Source organism: Macaca fascicularis, chromosome 19 (genome assembly GCF_037993035.2).
Source record: "Macaca fascicularis isolate 582-1 chromosome 19, T2T-MFA8v1.1".
Classification (NCBI taxonomy): domain Eukaryota; kingdom Metazoa; phylum Chordata; class Mammalia; order Primates; family Cercopithecidae; genus Macaca; species Macaca fascicularis.
In genome coordinates this window covers 58,006,243-58,026,747 of record NC_088393.1, presented here as the reverse complement: position 1 = coordinate 58,026,747, position 20,505 = coordinate 58,006,243, and the positions used below count along the sequence as shown (strand labels likewise).

The following is a 20,505-nucleotide window of genomic DNA, read 5'->3' as shown; positions in this document are numbered from 1 at the left end:
TTTTAGATTCAAAACTTTAATCAGAGAACCAACAAATATGCACACATGAAGGGCGTTTCTACCATGGCCTGCAGCAACACAGGTGACTGATTTATAGACTGTCCCTCACCCCCAATGGCTGCCAGTTTTCCAGAGTCCCCATTGTATTCCAGCCATGCAACACTTTGTCCACTCTTTTGGTATGTAACATGCCCATCTCCCAGACAAGACAGAGCTCCAGAGGACGGGAACCATGTGCAAGAAGTTAAATGTTGCAGCCATTTGAAAAACAGCATAAGGGCCCAATGGTTAGCCAACAGGTTCCCAGTTTCAACTAAGTTTAACAAACTTAACCAGCAGAACTCCAGGTGCAAGACTTGAAGAGCCCAAGGGTACAGAGCACTTACCCCCTAACCATTTGAAGCACCTAAAATCTGAAAGGCATTGAAAGTATGTGGCCAGTGCTTTTCATAAGACTACTGTGTCAGCAAATGTGACTGAGCCACTTAGTGGTAGGGCACAGACGCCCAGAGCTGACAAGACACTGTCAGGAGGGAACTGGTTGTGTGGCTCCATCTCACTGGACTCTCCAACACTCCCTGGTGATCCCAGAACTCCCTGTGACATGAGGGAATGGGGCATTTTTAAGATGTCACTTGTCAACTAACAGCAATCGTCTATGAAAATGGGTTCATTCATTTCTCTGATTCCAGAAGCTTCAGAGTAGTAGCAGTGCATAGTGTATTGATACCACCCGCCCCCGAGCCTAGCAAATTGCCTGGTGAGCAGCTGTCTTGGATAAATAGTGAATGATGACATCCCAGCGGTCACTTCCACACACCACAGGTTTGACCCCCAAGCATGTCTTCCATATGGGTTGTTTCATATGCGGTTAACACCTTGATCAACACAGCTTTCCTGAATGAATCCAGCTGTGTTTTGGTGTCAACTCCCATGACAAATTGGGTGTCTTACTGCATAGCCAACACTGTTAAACGGAGGAAGGTCATGGGAAGAGGAAGCATGTGTTTGTGGGATAGGGAGTCCTCTCTGAGTGAGACGCTTGGGAGGTTAGGAGTGGAAGGTTGTAGCTAGTTGAGGTTAGGAGTTTACATGTTCTTTTTGGCTTTCTGGGGGTTAAGAAAAAAAAAAAAAAAACAGGAAAGAGAGAGAAAGGGACAAAAAAGGCCAGGCATTTAAGAAGAGTAAGGTGCTGGAGAAAAACTTTAAAAAAGGAAAACTTAAAAGCGATACATTGTAAGAACATTAACTACAGTAAACACAGAGAGATTACTAATTCCTTTCTTATAACACGAGTATATTTGTGCTATGGCTGATGTGTATTTGTGGCTTACACTTGGTGAGTCCTCATGTGCTGGCCATCAGTTCTAAGTGCTCCACATTTATGTATTTAATCCTCAGAAAAGCCCTCTGAGGTAGGTGATGCCCATTTTACAGATGAGGACACCGAGGCCCTGAGAGATTTTTCTGACTTTCCCAAGGTCACTTAGGTAGTAGATGGCAGAGGTGGAACTTAACTCAGGTAGACTGGCTCCAGAGCCTACCTCTGTATCCTGACGTTGTACAGCTTCTCCATTTTTGTGTTTTCACTGTTGTAATGAAACATGTTCACAAACTTTCTAATCAATCTTTAGATGTATTTATTTGGAGAGAAACTTGCAATAGGATGGATGGTTTCCAACTTTCCACATCGGATGAAGTCTCATATTCTGGGACTCTGCTGCCACCCAATGGCTACAGGTAGTATTGCTGCTTGTTGTGTACACGCTGATGGCGGGTGAGGCTCGAGTGGCACCGAAAGGCTTTCTGGCAACGTTGACACTGATAAAGTGTCTCCTGGGTGTGAACTCTCAGATGCTGGTTGAGATGGGCACTGAGGCCAAAAGCTTTGCCACACACATTACAGGAGTAAGGCTTCTCGCCAGTGTGAATTCTCTGGTGCTGTGTTAGATTTGCTTTCTGGGCAAAGGCTTTCCCACATTCACCACATATGTAGGGCTTCTCCCCAGTGTGAACTCTCCGGTGAATAGAAAGGCATGAGCTCTGGGTGAAGGCTTTCCCGCACTCCTGACAAACATAAGGCTTTTCTCCAGTGTGAATTCTCTGGTGGCGGACAAGCTCCGCACTCAGGCCGAAGGCCTTCCCGCAGTAGTCACATACATAGGGCTTCTCACCTGAGTGAATTCTCTGATGCTTAGAAAGGCACGAGCTCTGACGGAACGTTTTCCCGCATTCATTACACACCAAGGGCTTCTTTCTGGCATGAGTTCGCTCATGCTGAACAAGGTAGTTTCGCTGGGTGAAGACTCTGTCACACTTACTACATTTAAAGGGATTCCCTCCAGCATGAATTAACTGATGTTTTGAGAGGTGTGTACTTTGGCTGAAGGTCTTTCCGCATTCGTTACATTTAAAAGGGTGCTCCTTTGTGTGGGAGGACTGAAGTTTGAGAAGGGAGGCACTGCTGATGGCTTTCCCTTGCTCACCCCATTTATACAGCCTCACTCTAGAGTGGATTCTTTGATGGTGAATGAGCTGAGTACTTTGGCCAAAGGCTCTCCCACACTGGTCACACTCAAAGGGCTTCACCCCGCTGGTGTGAATCCTCTCATGCTGAGTTAGGTATTTGCCGCAGCTAAAGGTTTTCTCACATTGGTTACACTTAAAGCACTTCTCTTTCTGTTGTGGGTTCTGATCCAAGATCTTCCCACTCACAACAAATCCTTGTTTTTCTCTTGTGTGAACACTCTGGTGGCACTTCAGCGTTGAGCTGCAGATGAAGCGTTCTCCGCACTCCTGGCATTCATACGGGGTTTTGACAGTGTGCATTTTCTGGTGTTGCACAAGGTGACTGTTATCGCTGAAAGTCTCCTTGCATTCAGCACAGCGATAGGGCTTTTCTGCAGTGTGAATGGCCTGATGTCGCATCAGATGTGAGGGCCGGCTGAAACTCTTGATGCATGCCTGACATTTGTGGGGTCTGTAGCCTGTATGAATTCGCCGATGTTCATTAAGGTGAGTGTGCCGGCGGAAGGCCTTCCCACACTCACTGCATTTGTAAGGCTTCTCTCCACTGTGAACCCTCTGATGGATCTTTAGGGTAGAGTTATGGCTGAAGGATTTCCCACATTCGTTACACTTATAAGGCTTCTCTCCAGTATGAAGGGCCTGGTGTTCAATGAGCAGCGAACTCTGCCGAAAAGTCTTCCCGCACTCCCGACACTCAGAGGTAGTTTTTGCAGTGTGAGTTTTCTGATGTTGGATGAGGTGTTTTCTCAAGCTGAAGGTCGCCTGGCACTTGGAACATTCATAGCGTTTCCGAGTGTGGGTCTTCTGGTGCCGAATAAGATGAAAGATCCGGGTGAAAGCCTTGCCGCATTCGTTACAGTTGTAGGACTTACTATCTGTGTGAGTTTTCTGATGCTCACCAGGCTGTGTGTCATGACTGGGTGGGTGGTCACTGTATTGACTCTTACATGGTTTTTCTCCAGTGTGAGTTTTCTGATGCCACAGGTTTGTACTCTGACTAAAAGTTGTCCCATATTCATTACATACATAGAATTTGTAGCCCGTGTGAGTTTTCGGATACACAGAAAAGGAAGCATTCTGGTCAAAACCTTGCTCACACTCTTGATGGACAGTGGGTTTCTCCCCAGTATGAGTAATCCAGTGCTGGGTAAGATGGTAACTCCCACTGAAGCTTTTCCCACATTCACTACATTTATATGGTTTCTCCCCTTCCTGAACAGAATCCTGCTGGCTGTGGTCCGAGTAGGAGTCAAACGCACCCCTATATTCCTTAGACTCAGCTGGTGTGAGGGTCTTTTCAGAAACATTATGTATCATGGAATCTTCTCCCGTGGAAAGGGTGGACACAGGACTGAGGCCTCTCTTTAATTCATAACTCTTGCATTCCGTGGGACCTTCCCCATTGGTGGCAACATCAGACCTCAGAAGACTTTCTGGATCGCCTAGCAAACCATCTAACCAGGTGTCCTCTACACAGGCTTCTCCGAAATTGGAGTTCCAGAAGCCATCCTTGGATAACATCTCTATAATCTCCTGGGAGAATCCTTCTTCCAAGAAATCCTCCATCAGAGGAGAGTTCTTGGTCTCAGTCGCATCTGAAAGAATAAGTGCAAATGTCTCCTGTTCACCAAGGGTGAGAACACAGACAAGAGCAAGTAGGGGTGATGGATCTTGAGTCCAGCCTATCCATTAAGGGACCCAAAGGGGTGACCCATGTGGAACTAGCATCACAGAAAACAGAGAGAGCCCATTCCCAGGAGGGTCAACAGGGGAGCTGGGAAACCATAGGGGTTCAACAAGGAGGGAGATCCGACCATTACCTTCACACCTAGGTGACTGACCAAGTTCCCTAAAAAGTCGCCTGGACTCACCTGCTTCTACTCTCCACTCTATCCTGCACTGTCACCAAAATCTTCCTCCCCATATCCTGCATCCTCTATACCAGACAACACCCCACTCCCCTCACTCCACCATCCATCCAGTTCTCCATGCTAGAATCCTAGGAGTCAACCTCCTCCCTACCTCTCCCTCAACTTGGCACTATTTTCATTTGGTCTCTATCGAAATGTCTCAACTCCCTTCCTCTCCTCTCTTTATCACTGACTCCATCTGACACCAGGCTGCTCACTGGTCTCCTGTCTCTGTCTGTCTGTCTCTCTCTCCAGTCTTCCACGCTAGCCCTAAAGGGTTTTTTAATAAATGGATCTGGGCCGGGCGCGGTGGCTCAAGCCTGTAATCCCAGCACTTTGGGAGGCCGAGGCGGGTGGATCACGAGGTCAGGAGATCGAGACTATCCTGGCTAACATGGTGAAACCCCGTCTCTACTAAAAACACAAAAAACTAGCCGGGCGTGGTGGTGGGCGCCTGTAGTCCCAGCTACTTGGGAGGCTGAGGCGGGAGAATGGCGTGAACCCGGGAGGCGGAGCTTGCAGTGAGCCGAGATCACGCCACTGCACTCCAGCCTGGGAGACACAGCGAGACTCCGTCTCAAAAAAAAAAAAAAAAAAAAAAAAAAAAAATGGATCTGACTATATCACTCCTCTGATTAAACCCTTCCAGGGCTTCCTGCCTGGAGAAGAGAAATGAGTGTATCAGCCCAGCGCTCTTTGTGCTGACCTCATAGAACTCTTGCGGTTCCCTAAATCTACCAGACTTTCTCCTCTGTGCTTTTAATGGTCCCTCATGCTGGATGGCACTTCCTGGGCTAACTCCTCTAAGTCTTTTAATACCCAGCTTGAGTATCACCCTCCTCTGAAAGGCTTCCCTGACAACCCCATCCCCATTCTGCTTTAAGTCCCCTGCCCTATATTCTCTGAAAAACAGCTGAGCACTTACCATCCTCCACCTTGACAAGTTATGAAAGGGTCTGACCCCTGACCCTTACCAGAAGGTAAGCTCTTTAACGGGGACCTTCCACTGCTCATCCATCCACTGCCACAGCGGCAGCCACGGGACAGATTCACAGACAGTAAAACCCATTCATGGCATGCTTACTCACAGGCAGGAGTGCCTCAGGCACTCTCTTACACTCGACAACCTCCCATAAGGTAGGCACGTTTCTGCTTCTTAAAGCTAAGTGAGCAGCAGAATGAGGATTTGAACCCCTCTGACCCCATATATATATCTTTTTTTTTTTTTTTTTGGAGATTGAGTCTTGCTCTGTTGCCCAGGCTAAAGTGCTGCACAATCTCAGCTCAATGCAACCTCTGCCTCCCGGGTTCAAGTGATTCTCCTGCCTCAGCCTCCTGAGTAGCTGGGACTGCAGGCGCCTACTACCACGCCCAGCTAATTTTTGTATTTTTAGTAGAGACGGAGTTTCAGCATGTTGGTCAGTCTGGTCTCGAACTCCTGACCTCAAGTGATCTGCCTGCCTTGCCCTCCCAAAGTGCTGGGATTACAGGTATGAGCCACCATGCCTGGCCCCCATATTCTTAACTACCAAGCTGTATGCTCTCTGGGATCCTTCACAAAACATGAATGTCACTGCTCTGCTGTATGCTCTCCAGTCTCCCCATCTCTCCTCTCCTCCATCATCATACCTTTTCCATCCTGTCCCTTCTGCAGTTCTTGGCTCACCATCTGAGTATCTATGAGACTGCTTAAGTCTCTCCACCTGGAATTAAAACTTGCAAATGAAAGCCTTCTGAAATCACACCTTGTTCTGAATTGTCACCTCTGCCTCTGCTCATCTCTCCCAGATATCCAGCTCACTCTCCTCACCACACCGGTGCTCATGTTGTTCCCCCTGCCTCAAATGCACCGACAGACATGTAATAGGCACCCCTTATGTGCCAAGCATGATGTCAGGAGCTGGGAATACAGGGTGAATCAGCTAAGCCCTGCTTCCAAGAGAGGCACACCGTTAAAGGGGAAAGACGCTTACGTGGTAACTGCAACTCGAGTGTCACTACTAGAGGATATGGAGGTACATTTGTTAGTAAAGGCACGGCTACCCATGCTTGGAAACAGCCACTATGCTGAGGTGACAGAAACAGAAAGCAGAGGTTGTGAGAGCCTGTGCATGGGTTAGTCACCTACGAGGGACACTGATGTGCTGAACAGGAGGCTGCAGAGGCCTCATGTACACGAGCTTGAGTGTGGTAAGCCAAGAAGGGAGCTACAGACTGACTGGGTTGGGTACAGCCTGAGACTCCTGTGGTCTCTGGCTCGGGGCCCTGCTTCTCATGCAGATAAAGAAACAAGGAGAGAAGCCTCCCATGCCAGGCGAGGCAGCTGCCTCTGCTTTCTCCTACTGGGGATGTCTCTACCATGGGTAACACCCCAGGAATCCTCACCACCTAACCTGATCCACCTGGAGGAACCCTGGCTTGGGAGATGGCAGGGCAGATGCTCTCGGCAGCATTCAGGCCTAGGCTTAAGTTACTCCCTAATGTGGCCATTTGCTGTGCCCCAGGGATAGGAAGGAAAAATGGACCTGAAGGAAAGGAGGTAAAAGAAGTAGAATGAGGGTCAACACACCCAGGGAGCACAAGGCAGGAAAGTAGAGACCAACTCAGAGAGTGGAGGGCGTCTCCTTGTTGAGTCTGGAAGGAAGAGGAGGAGCTGCGGAGAGGCACCAGGATAGCCCTGTGCTGAAGGGCAAGGTGGAGAGACACCAGAGTGAGGGACTATAAAAATGTCCGGATCGCCCCCAGCTCCCAGGATGAGGGGGTGGAAGCCAGCGAGTGGCGAGTGAAGTCCTGAAGCTGAGCGTTGTAATGTCTGGGTAGACCTGTGGGAGAGCTGGCGGCAGCCCCAGGATGGAGGTCTGGAGGACAGAAGGTACACAGGGGGCCCCTCTCCATCCACTCACCAGGGCCCGTTGCTTCTGGGCTTCCTCCTGGCAGAGGCTCCAGATCTTCACCGCCATCTGGGTGGGAGGTCAGGTTGGGTCTTGGGGGGTCTGCAGGGAGAGAACAGCATTGTCATCTAACCAGGACATGGAGGGTCATCCAGACACTCAGTGAGAACCTCCTGGCTCTCCTGACTTTTCTATGCTTTATCCTGCACATGGTTCCTGTGGGCCAGGTGCTGCCTGGGCGCCTCTGGGGATGCCTGTCCTGTAGGGTTCCCAGTCCAGTGATAGAGAGGGAGCCAAACAATCACAATCCAGGGTGATCAAAGCTGTGACAGCTGGGGCTGGGGACACAAAGGACTTGTGACAGCTCTTTAATGGGCAGAATCTGCCAGGTGGAGAGGCACGCACTTCCTTAGCCATTCATGATTCACTCACTGAGCCATGGGCCACACAACGCCTGAGGCCTCCATGGGCCAAGGACAGAAGATGTCAGGGTCCCAGGGTCCAAGCAGTCCTGAGCCCTACCCTCCACAAGCTTCCCCAAGTAAGGGACCAGAGTCACCATCCAGGAGGGATACAGGCTACAGCGGAGAAAACGCCACTGCTGGCTTTGAAGACTGAGAGGCCATGAGTCAAGCAATACAGGTGACCTCCAGAAGCTGGCAACGGGCCAGGAGAGGACTGCATGTGCTGGAGCCTCCAGAAGGAACATGGCCCTGCCAACACCTCGCCTCCAGCCCAGCCACATGCATTTGGAACTCCTGGCCTCCAGGACTGTAACATAATACAAGCGTGCTGGTGGAAGCCACTGCGTTTGTGCTATGTGTAACAGCAGCAATAGGACACGGATACACTACTCATACATACACGCAAATGGGCGAAGGGGCAGTCGAGGTAAACACACTTCTTACTGTGGGCTGTAGTTTAAAAATTCAAAACGACACTGAGGTAGGACCTCTCATTACATGCTTCTTAGCACACACTGGTCAGTCTGGAGAAAGTCTGCCCCAATGTGATGAGATTCTATCAAATGACAGTTTCCACAGTGTGTTATCTTTTACTGCTTGCATCTTTTGAAGTAAATTATTTTCCTGGTTCTTCAAAAAGAAAGAACTGAGGCAACAGAGAGGCAAAATGAGCTAATGAGGTGACACTGATGGGGAGCTGGGGTGATGTGGCCTTGGGGCTGCACAGACCTTAGCTGGAGTCTGGGCCCTGCTGCTCTCTCATTGTGTGACACTGGTGTGCAGAAGAGGGCGACACAGCAGGCTGGCTGCTCTCCTGGGAAAGGTCTGCTGGCAAGGCTGGATTTCAGGCAGGTGCCCCATGTCTCCAGAACGGGAGAGACACGCTCCCTGGACCTAAACTCTGCAAACACTGTGGCTTACACCTGCTTTCCTCCTGGGAGTCTGCAGTTTTGGTATGTGCCAGGCAAAGGGGACCACGTGACCAGACCCCAGTAAAAACCCTGGCCCTGGGTCTCTGATGAGCTTCCCTGGTGGACAGCATTCACACAAGATATCACATTCTACAATATTGCTGGGGAATTAAGCATGTCCCATGTGACTCCCCTGAGAGAGAATTCTGGAAGTTTGTGCCTGGCTCCCTTGGACTTTGCCCCATGTACCTCCTCCCTTTGCTGACTGCTCTGACTCTTTTCACTGTAGTCAGTCTTAGCCATGAGTCTGACCACAGGCTGAGTCCTGGGAATCCTAGTCAATCACTGGAGCTGTGGGTGTCCTGGGGACACTGGCACAGCTGGGAAGGTGACTGCCTCTCTTTCAACCTCAGTTTCAGACCATTCAGCACAAGAGGGACAACCCAGCTTCCTCGTGGGGTGACTGGAGGATTGAACGAGCAAGTCCGAAGAGCTGCTACTCAATCGTTCCATTAATTTAGAGCTGTCCGCTGGGCCCTGGAGCAGGAACTGTTTGTTCCAAACACTGGGGACACGCCCCTGTCCTCACACGGCTCCCGCTCTGATGATAAAATGGTAGTTAGAACGTGATGGAGCGATGGCCAAGATGAGCAGGAGAGGAGATACGGAGTTCTCACAGGGTCCCAGGTCAGATTGAAGAAGGTAAGCCCTGAGAGCCACTTAGGCAGAGGGGAGGGCAACTGGAAGACCCTGAAGTCTCAGCTTGAAGAATGACTGACTACAAGCAGGAAAGTGGTGAAGACGAGGCTGGGGAGGCAGATGGGGCCAGAGCAGGGTTTCCCAGGCTTAGCACTACTGACACTGGCATAGGCCAGTTCTTGGTTGTGGGGCTCTCCTATGCACAGCAGGATGTGAGGCAGCCTCCCCGGGTTCCACCGGCTAGATGTTAGCAGCACGCTGCTGGCCCAAGAAGTAACAATCAAAAATGTCTCCACACATTGCCAATGTCTCCTTGGCCAGCTGAGAACTGCTGGGCTAGGTCATGCGGATTCAGAGGAGCCCAGGATTTCACCCTGTGGCTGGGGGAGAGCACAGGTGATCACCAAGCAGGACAGTGAGTAGGCCCCTGGGGACAGGGAACACTCACCCAGCAGAAGGAGGTCCTGGCAGTTGTCCAACGCTGTGTCCCAGAACACGTCCCCCTGCTCCAGCCCGAGCTGCTCCCAATCTTCCAAGGTGAAGTCCATGCCGACGTCCTTGAGGGTCACAAATTCCTGAAACACAATACACTATTGGTCACTCAGAGGCTGGGGTCAGGGAGGAGCCCAACAGCTCACTCAGGGCACCCCCAGCCCTCAATCTGCCAGGCCTTTGGCAAAAACCATCCCATCCTCAGCCTCACAAGAATCTTGAGACGTAAGAGACTGGAAACCCCTGTATTTTGTAGGCAAAGAAAAGGAGTCTTGACCAGAGGACAGAATGTCAACCAAGGTTAACACAGGTGAGACGGAACCCAGGTCTGTCTGGTCCTAAAAATCTTATTTATTTCACACTTTTGCTTTTTTTTTAGTGTTCATTCAAGATTTTATTTTGTAAATTTTCAAACATACATACAAGTAGAGAGATGTATATAATTAACAACCATGAACCCATCACCAGGGGTCATCTGATTTCACCTGTGAATACTTCAGTATGAGCAGTAACTCCTTAGTTACTTAGTTAGAACACCTAGACCACATTCGAAATCTGTATACAGATTAGGCTGACGTCTCAGTGGTGTCCCTTCTTTTTTTTTTGAGACAAAGTCTCACTCCATTGCCCAGGCTGGAGTGCAATGGCACGATCTCGGCTCACAGCAACCTCTGCCTCTCGGGTTCAAGCGATTCTCCTGCCTCAGCCTCCTGGGATTACAGGTGCACACCACCACGCCCAGCTAATTTTAATTTTGCATTTTTAAGTAGAGACAGGATTTCACCATGTGAGCAAGGCTAGTCTCGAACTCCTGACCTCGTGATCTGCCTGTCTCAGCCTCCCAAAGTGCTGGGATTACAGGCATAAGACACCGTGCCCAGCCTAGTGGTGTGTCTTTATAGCTAGCTTGTCTCAATCAGAATCCAGGGGAGCCCATACCCTGCATGTAACTGATGTGGCTCTGAGGTTGTAAAATCTACAGCTGTACCCCTGTGCCTTCTTCATCCTCCATGCTCCTGATTTGAGATCCCACGTTCTGAATGTGGCGAGCTGCTTCTATGCAGTATCACCTGGCTGCTCCTCTGGCTGCGCATTTCCTGTGAGCTGGTCAGGGGAGCAGAGGCCTGACTGAGTCAGTACAGCCTCTGGGGGAAAGACCCACTCACAGGTGGTACCAGGTCCACTTTAGGCCCCATGACTACCTAAGGCTCTTATCTGGTTGTCCAACTTTTAGTGATGCCATCTTTCATTTTAAAACTTTCCTAGTTAATAGGTGTTTATTATTATTTATGTGTATGTGTGCGTGTATATAGTGTATATTTATACATCATATGATGTATATATAATATAGATATGTATTCTATATAATTTTACTTCATATATAATTATATATATTTATATATTATAATTTACATATGCACCTGTAGTCCCAGCTACTCAGGAGGCTGAGGTGAGAGTATCACAGGAGCCCAAGGAAGTCAAGGCTACAGTGAGCTGTGATCGCATCACTGCACTCCAGCCTGGGTGACAGTGAGACCCTGCCTAAAAAAAAGAAAAATTTTTCTATTATTTGGCTAGTCAGTGGAAGAGTTCATATAGGACAGGTAGGGTAAATGCTTGACTCTCCTTTTATTTGCTAGTTTTCACTATAAGGAATCGGTTTCTTTCTATCATTTATAAATTATGGTAATTTATAAATCTGGTAATTTGTAAATTTTATATATAACTTATTATATATATTATGTATATGTAGAGAGAGAGAGAGAGAAACAGAGAGAGTGTCTCACAGTGTTGCCCAGTCTGGAGTGCAGTGCCACGATTATAGCCTCGACCTCCTGGGCTCAAGCAATCCTCCTGCCTCAGCCTCCAAGTAGCCAGAACTATAGGCATGTGCCACCAGACCCAGCTAATTTTTTGTTTGTTTGTTTGGTAGAGTAGGAGTCTTGCCATGTTGCCCAGGCTGGTCTAGAACTCTTGGCCTCAAGCGATCCTCCTGCCCCTGCCTCCTCAAGTGTTGGGATTACAGGCATGAGCCACTGTACCTAGCCAGTTAATGGGTGTTTAGGATAAAAATTCAAATACTTAAGAAGTACCGACGATAAAACGTGAAAGCCTGCCCCCACACACCCCATCTCTAGGTGAAACCATGACTGCTGTCTCTCTTCCAAATCTCCATCAACGTGGGCACAGGCACATATGCGCACGTGCACACACAGCACATTTTAAGGAAGAATGAAAACCACCTCTCTTTAGTTGTTTGGCTTTGAGGTTTGGCCCTACTGCCTTCACTTATGAGTGACTACTGGCGAGTAAGCTGCATGTCTCTTGTGGCCCCAATTCCTGCTCCCCTAGTGAAATGGGACCAATGAGTCCCATCTCATCAGGGCTGCTACAGGAAGCAACTGAAATACTGCTGGGAGGTGACTGCACAGTACTTAGCACAAAGCAAGAGCTCCACAAGGGGGCAATTCCACTCTGGCTCACACTGCCCAGCCCAACCCTCCAGGCATCTGACTGCAAAAGCCCTTCTTTGGCCAAGAGCGTTCTGCATGCCGGCAATGGTTCAATGCTTTAGGTGCAGTGAGTCACTAAACTGCCTGACTCCTTTCTGAGGCAGGATTATCCCCAATTTATAGAAAACAAAATCAAGGCCCAAATAGCCACTTTCTCCAAGTCACACAGTGTATTAGTCCATCTTCTGTTGCTGTAACTGGGTCATCTATAAAGAAAGGAAATTTATTTCCTATAGTTCTAGAGGCTGTGAAATAATAAATTTGTGTTGTTTTTAAGCCCCCAGGTTTGTGTGATTTGTTACAGCAGCAGCAAGATCCTGCAACAGTCGTCCCAATGTGATGCTAAGCAGGAATTGGGTAGACGAGCCACGGGGATCCTGTTTCTACTTACAACAGATCCCGTCCATCCTCTGCTCCAAACACTCCAATGGCCTCCGAATTCGTCGCATTTAAAGACAAAGGCCATACAATGATCTCCAGGGCCCTAAAGATCAGGCCCCAGCTATCCCTCAGGGCTTACCTTCTCCCCCTTTCCTGCACATCCACTCTGCTCCAGCCCCACCTGCTTCCTTGCTGCTCCCCGAACACACCTGCCAGCTCCCATCTTACAGTCAAGATTGTGTCCCTCAGTTCTCTGCTTAAATGCCTCTTCTCCATGAGGCCTTCTCTGACCCCTCTATATAAAACAGCAAATCCACCCCAGGTCTCCCTATCCCTTTCTTCCATAATCGTTAATACTGCCTGCATTCTGTGATTTACTTCATGCATTTTACTGTGTGGTATGGGTTGAACTGTAACCCTCCAAAAAGATACAATGAAGTTCTAATCCCCAGTACCTCAGAATTTGCCCTTATTTGGAAATGGGGTCTTTACAGAGGTGATCAAGCTGAGATGAGGTCACCAGGGTGGGTCCTAATCCAACATGACTGAAGTTGTTATAAACAGGAGAAATGGGGACAAAAAGACAAACACAGGCTGAGGGAAAACAATGTGAAGATACGAGGAGAACATCCTGGGAAGGTGAAGGCAGAGATTGGGGTGATGCCTCTCTAGGCCAAGCAACACTGAAGCTGGTCAGCAAACTGCCAAAAGATAGGGGAGAGGCCTGGCTTGCAGCCTCAGAAGGATCCAGCCCTGCCAACACCCTGATCTCAGACTTCTGGCCTCCAGGACTGCGAGACCATCCATTTCTGTTGTTTTCAGCCACCCAGTGTGTGGTACTTTGTGACAGCAGCCCTAGCAAGCTTATACACTGTCACTCGCAACAACGCGAGCTTCATGAGGACAGCAACCACCTAAACTGTTTCCCTAGTCCAGACTTATAACAAAGCCCACACACGGCAGGCACAGAGTAAATACTTGTCGAAGGAGGCAAAGCAGCACGTGGTCCTGATAGCTGTTTTGGGACAAGGGAAGGAGCTCATCAACGATGGAACCCATACTAAGCGAGGTTCAAGGTGGGGACAATAAACTGAGTCCCAATCACACTTGCAGATGATGACAGCCCTACCTCTGGACTTTTGGTTATATAATTAGTAGTCTCCTGACTGCGTAAGTCGATTTCTGACACTTATAATAGAAACTGTTGCTGTCTATATCCTGTCAAGAGTACCAGTCGAGCAGTTTTTTCAGCAGGAGCCAGATCACAGAGGACCTTTGAGGGGCTTCCTTTCCTCACACTCCCAGACTGTGCTGGACAAGGGCCCCTGGTCTCAGTGATGGAGGAGGTGGGAAGACAGGGGCGGACTTGATGCCTGAGGCACTGGGGAGCCACAGGAAAGTGACAAGGTCAGAGCACATATGTGGCAACCATTTACCCTGTGTGCCAGACCACACTGTGGGCACTAGGGACACGGATGTGTGTCAGACCTGGTTCCTGGCCTCATGGAGCTCATGGTCTGATGAAGAGACATGAGAGAGGTAGGACTGTGGCACAGGGAGGTATCGAGGGTTGTGTGGGCCAGAGGAAGGAGGGAGGCCATTGCCTTGAGGTCAGGGAAAGCTTCCTGGAGGGGAGGTCATTAAAGTTGGATCACTAAGGATGAACAGATATTTACCAGATAGATGGTTTCATGCATCATTCATTGATTCATTCATACATTCACCTAATACCTCATGAGGCTTCCTGTGTGCCTGGCCTGTGCTGGGCCCTGGGGACCCAGAGATGAATCCCCATCAGTTCGTGTCCCCAAGGAGCATCTAGTCTGGTCGGGATGACAGGTATGGGCAGGAACATCCATATCTAGGTGGATCTGTGCTACAGTGGAGGCAGCAGGGGGCGCTATGGAAGGTCAGAGTGGGAAAGTGCTGAGTGCCTAGGGAAGGGTTGGGGAACTGAGCCGGGTCTTAAAGGCTGTGGAGACATTACCAGATGGAAAAGGGGCAGGGGATTCCAGCAGAGGACGCAACCTGAGCAAAGGCAGGGAAGCTGCTGGAAAGTACAGAATCAAGTTTTACTACTAGGCCAAAGGGAGTACTGGTCATCTAGAGAAATGGGAGAAGATGGTGCAAAGGTGGGTAGAACCTAGAACACACAGGAAGGCTGAAAAACCTGGAATTTATCCTATAAGCAATAGGGGTTCCCAGAAGAGTACAAGCAGAAAAGAACAGCATGTGAGCTTTCCTTTAAAAAAGATCGCCTGGGGCCGGGCGCGGTGGCTCAAGCCTGTAATCCCAGCACTTTGGGAGGCCGAGGCGGGTGGATCATGAGGTCAGGAGATCGAGACTATCCTGGCTAACACGGTGAAACCCCGTCTCTACTAAAAATACAAAAAACTAGCCGGGCGAGGTGGCAGGTGCCTGTAGTCCCAACTACTTGGGAGGCTGAGGCGGGAGAATGGCGTGAACCCGGGAGGCGGAGCTTGCAGTGAGCTGAGATCTGGCCACTGCACTCCAGCCTGGGAGACACAGTGAGACTCCAAAAAAAAAAAAAAAAAAAAAAAGATCGCCTGGGAGCCACCATGGGACAGCGAGGCCAAAACAAAGGCAGGCCAACTTTCCTGCCTTTGGGGGTGACCGATTAACACAGAGCGGCCTTCAACTCGCCTCGGCCACAAAGGAAAGCCAACTTTCCTGCCTTTGGGGGTGACCAATTAAGACAGAGTGACATTCAACTCACCTCAGTCATGGCCAACTGGGCTTCAGTAGCCTCTTTTAAGCTCCTCCTCCTTCCCCTCCGTGTTCCCGGCTGGCAGGGCTGTGGGAAGCACAAGGGAGCTGTGAGAAAGTCTCCCTTCCGCCCGTGGCTGACTCGCTGTCCATGCTGCCGAGCCCCCAAAATGTCCAGGAGGAGGAAGACAAGTCCCAATGTGAGTCTCCCTGCAGGGGACAACAACAACTGTATTTACTGAAGCTACCCCAGCCCCACATCTCCCCTGTGCTTCAGAACCTACAGAACAGCTTCGCCACCACTGTTAGCACCTAACATAGTCAGTAAAAACATGTTTAGGAGATTTGGTGAGGAAAGTCTATGGCTGCAGTGGGAACTTCTGTCTTGCTCACTGCTGTGTCGCTTAGTGTACAGTAGGTGCTTTAACAGTAGGTGTAAAAGCACCTACAGTTGTTGACAGAATGAAGGTGTCTAAAGAACCAATGGAACAATGCTTCTGGGATTTCTGGTTATCATCTCTAGAATCTGAGTTCACGTAAACCAGCCTCCAAAACTGTTCCTTTTTTTTTTTTTTTTTTGGAGACAAGGTCTTGCTCTGCTGCCAGGCTGGAGTACTACAGCAGCACAATCTTGGCTCACTGCCGCTGTAATCTCCTGGGCTTAAGCAATCCTCCAACCTCAGTCTCTCAAGTAACTGGGACTACAAGCATGTGCCACCACATCCAGCTAATCTTTTTCACTTTTTGTAGGGACAGGATCTCACTTGTTGCCCAGGTTGTTCTCAAACTCTTGACCTCAAGTAAGCCACCCTCGTCGGCCACTCAAAGTGCTAGGATTACAGGTGTGAGCCACCGCACCTGGCCGCTATCTCTACAACAGAAATATTTCAACTTGGCCAGGCACGGTGGCTCAAGCCTGTAATCCCAGCACTTTGGGAGGCCGAGGTAGGCGGATCACCAGGTCAGGAGATCGAGACCATCCTCGCTAACGCAGTGAAACCCCGTCTCTACTAAAAATACAAAAAATTAGCCGGGCGTGGTGACTGGCGCCTGTAGTCCCAGCTACCTGGGAGGCTGAGGCAGGAGAATGGCGTGAACCCGGGAGGCAGAGGAGGCAGAGCTTGCAGTGACCCGAGGTCGCGCCACTGCTGCACTGCAGCGTGGGCGACAGAGCAAGACTCCGTCTTAAAAAAAAAAAAAAAAAAAACATAGTCACTGCACCCAGTTATTTTCATGACCCATAATATGCAAAACATCGTACCACAGACATCTTTACCCATTTGTATCCATTGCCTGGACCAAGTGGCATATATCTGCGGAGTGCTGAAAGCACAAAGCAGCACGGATCACTTAACAATGACACAAGTCCACAAATTCTTCAAACTCCAACACCAGATATGCTTTGACATTCAACTTTTATTTTAAAAAGGTGATATGGCATATATATATGGCATATTTCATTAAAATCCCAGTGCAGGGCTGGCCGTGGTGGCTCACACCTGTAATTCCAGCACTTTGGGAGGCTGAGGCGGGCGGATCACGAAGTCAGATTGAGACCATCCTGGCTAACAAACACGGTGAAACCCCATCCCTACTAAAAATACAAAAACAAAATTAGCCAGGTGTGGTGGCGGGCGCCTGTAGTCCCAGCTACTTGGGAGGCTGAGGTGAGAGAATGGTGTGAACCCAAGAGGTGGAGCTTGCAGTGAGCCGAGATTGTGCCACTGCACTCCAGCCTGGGCGACAGAGCAAGACTCGGTCTCAAAAACAGAAACAATACAAAACAAAATCTCAGCACAGTGTGGATCAGGCTGCACTTCATAATTGAACACTTTACCATTTCTAGAGAAAGGAATAATTATTCATTCTAGGTAGAATAATTTAAAGTTATATTTTAAAAAAATACCCTGTAGTAGTTCAGGTAAGGCATGAATACTAAATTTATGAAAAAAAAAAATTTGTTCTGAGTTTTCCAGATTTTTGAGACTACAGATATGGGAATATGGTAGACCTACAATAAATGCTAATTCTACTGAACAATGAGTTTTTTTACATGTCAGAGGTTAAGCCTCAATCTATGAGTATAACTCAGTTGACAGATATTTGGTCCATAATGTTTGTTGGCAGACAGAATGTTTTGAAAGAAAATTCAAGCATGGCTCACTAGTCTCAAACTTGAAAACTGGAAAATTTCACCTAAAAATTAGGTTTCCAACTTCTGAAACACCCTAGGATTTGGCAACACTGGGTCTACATCCCACGAAGTTAGTTCACTGGAGCCCATTTAAAGCTCTCCGACCGGCCGGGCACGGTGGCTCAAGCCTGTAATCCCAGCACTTTGGGAGGCCGAGACGGGCGGATCACGAGGTCAGGAGATCGAGACTATCCTGGCTAATACGGTGAAACCCCGTCTCTACTAAAAAATACAAAAAAACTAGCCGGGCGAGGTGGCCGGCGCCTGTTGTCCCAGCTACTCGGGAGGCTGAGGCAGGAGAATGGCGTAAACCCGGGAGGCGGAGCTTGCAGTGAGCTGAGGTCCGGCCACTGCACTCCAGCCTGGGCCACAGAGCCAGACTCCGTCTCAAAAAAAAAAAAAAAAAAAAAAAAAAAAAAAAAAAAAAAGCTCTCCGACCAGTGCTAGGCAAGTGGGGGATGCTTATAATCCCAGCACCTTGGGAGGCTGAAGTGGGTTCGAGACCAGCCTGGGCAACATAACGAGACCTTGTTTCTACAAAAAAATTTAAAAATAAGCAAGTTGTGGTACCACATGCCTGTAGTCCCAGCTACTTGGAAGGCTGAGGTAGGAGGATCACAAGGCTGCAGTGAGCTATGATTGTGCCACTGTACTCCAGCCTGGGTGACAGAGAAAGATCCTGCCTCCAAAAAAATAAATAAATAAATTTAAGTTTAAAAAGAGGCTGGGTGCAGTGGCTCATGCCTGTAATCCCAGCACTTTGGGAGGCCGAGGTGGGCAGATCACCTGAACTGGAGTCTGAGACCAGCCTGGTCAACATGGTGAAACCTCCGTCTCTACCAAAAATACTAAAATTAGCCGTGGTGGTGCATGGCTGTAATTCCAGTTACTTGGGAGGCTGAGGCAGGAGAATCGCTTCAACCCGAGAGGTGGAGGTTCCAGTGAGACCGCACTCCAGCCTGGGTGACAGAGCAAGACTCTGTCTCCAAAACAAACAAACAAAGAACAACAACAACAAAAAACAAACACAACTCTCCCTTTATATGAGGCAAGTGCTCTCCAAGGCCCCGCAGCCTCACTTGGACCAATTCTCTTCTTTCCTGTATGTTATCTGCCTGGCCCTCACAGACAGCTGAGCTTGAGACCCCTGTGTGCAGTTACCAAATCACATTCTGTCCACATCTCATATACTCTTAGCCCTGGGAGGAAAGAAATGAGGGCCCAGAGGTGGAGCCCAAGGTCATCCAGCCCAGAGTGACTTAAGCCAAACAATTATCGGGCTGAAAACCTTGGGCCTGAGAGTCTTGCACCTCCTTCCAGATCATTTACCTTCTCTAAGCCTCAGTTTCCACATGTACCAAATGGAACAAATACAACAGATCCACGGTCCTTTAAATGCTCCAAAGAACGGAACTTGATTTATAAACTGACCGCAAAACTTCACCTGGATCGCCACAGGCCATGTAGGGTCTTAATATTCTGCTAAGCGTGAATATCCACACCTTGACCCATAGAAACATTTTATGACCAAGAACTGGCCCAGATTCCTCGGGGTGGGGGGGTGCTGACTAATTATAAAATACACACCCTATTAGCTTTCTAAAATTTGAAAAATTCTGATTCCCAAGATTGCCTTGTTGCCAAGGGGACCTGCACTTATGTGTCAGTGCTGCTGCAGGGATCAGGAGAGGAAAAGGGACTCCAGCAGGGCGCCTGGCACACAGAAAGTGCTCAAATACTGAAAATGTTAAGTACTTCAACTTCCCCAAGAACTCTCATCCATCCTCCAGCAAGATTCTGCCTAAATCCGCCAACTTCAGGTAACTCATTCTGCCAACTTCAGGTAACTCATTTCCCTCCTTCCCCAACCAAAACCAAAATAAAACAGAATCACTCCTCTCAGGGCCGTCAGGGAGGGCTGGAAACCCCTTTAGCGGTTTTCTTTTTTCTTTTTCTTTTTGAGACAGGGTCTTGCTCTGTCGCCCAGGCTGGAGTGCAGTGGTGCCATCTCGGCTCACTGCAACCTCTGCCTCCCGGGTTCAAACAATCCTCCCACCTCGGTCTCCCAATTAGCTACGACTACAGGCGCGCGCCACCAAGCCCGGCTAATTTTTGTATTTTTTTCTTTTTTTGTAGAGACAGGGTTTCACCATGTGGCCCAGGCTAGCCTCGAAATCCTGGGCTCAAGCGATCCGCCCGCCTTGGCCTCCCAAGGTGCTTTTCTTCCTTTCTTTTTTTTTTTAAGACGTAGTCTCGCTCTGTCACCCAGGCGCGATCTCGGCTCACTGCAACCTCCGCCTCCCGGGTTCAAGCGATTCTCCTGCCTCAGCCTCCCGAGTGGCTGGGATTACAGGCGCCCGCCACCATGCTCAGCTAATTTTTGTATTTTTAGTAGAGACAGGGGGCTCGAGGAACTCCTGGCCGCAAGTGATCCCCCGCCAAGGCTTCCCAAAGTGCTGGGATTACAGGAGTGATCCACTGTGCCCGGCCCTTGAGCGGTTTTCCTAACAGACTGTGAAAGACGGTTCACACCTCCACCCAGGCAACCGCCGCCCAAGACGACGCACCCTTTGCCGCAGTCGCCCCCACTTCCATTCCGTCACCTCTCAGGAAGGACCGAGCCCCCAAGTCCCTCAACCCCAGCGTGTCCGTACCTCGGGATTGTAATCGGCCGCGTCAACAGACGCAACCCCAGCCTCGAGGGAGCGGGAGATCGGGAGATTCAACTCCTCGCACACGCGCCTCTTCGCAGTAACTTTCTGCGCGCGAGAAGCTTCTCTGAGCGGCTGCACCC

At 49.3% G+C, this 20,505-nt stretch overlaps 1 protein-coding gene and 1 long non-coding RNA gene across 3 annotated transcripts; one reads left to right on the top strand and one right to left on the bottom strand.

Moving 5' to 3' along the window:
* ZNF473 (zinc finger protein 473) lies at positions 1–20,501 on the bottom strand. 2 transcript variants are annotated; one of them, XM_005589983.4, is made up of 5 exons: positions 20,366–20,501; positions 15,528–15,727; positions 9,853–9,979; positions 7,343–7,432; positions 1–4,124 (listed from the first exon to the last, which is right to left on the bottom strand). In XM_005589983.4, the coding sequence occupies exons 2-5, from the start codon at positions 15,534–15,536 to the stop codon at positions 1,735–1,737; spliced, it is 2,616 nt and encodes an 871-aa protein (XP_005590040.3). In that variant the 5' UTR covers positions 15,537–15,727; positions 20,366–20,501; the 3' UTR covers positions 1–1,734. The 2 variants fall into 2 exon arrangements, with proteins under 2 accessions (XP_005590040.3, XP_005590041.3); XM_005589984.4 differs by having other exon boundaries at positions 15,528–15,605.
* Positions 9,976–13,241, top strand: LOC141409122 (uncharacterized). Its single transcript, XR_012427893.1, has 2 exons — positions 9,976–10,206; positions 12,687–13,241. It is a non-coding gene; the product is annotated as an uncharacterized lncRNA (long non-coding RNA).
* Positions 20,502–20,505: the final 4 nt, after the last annotated feature.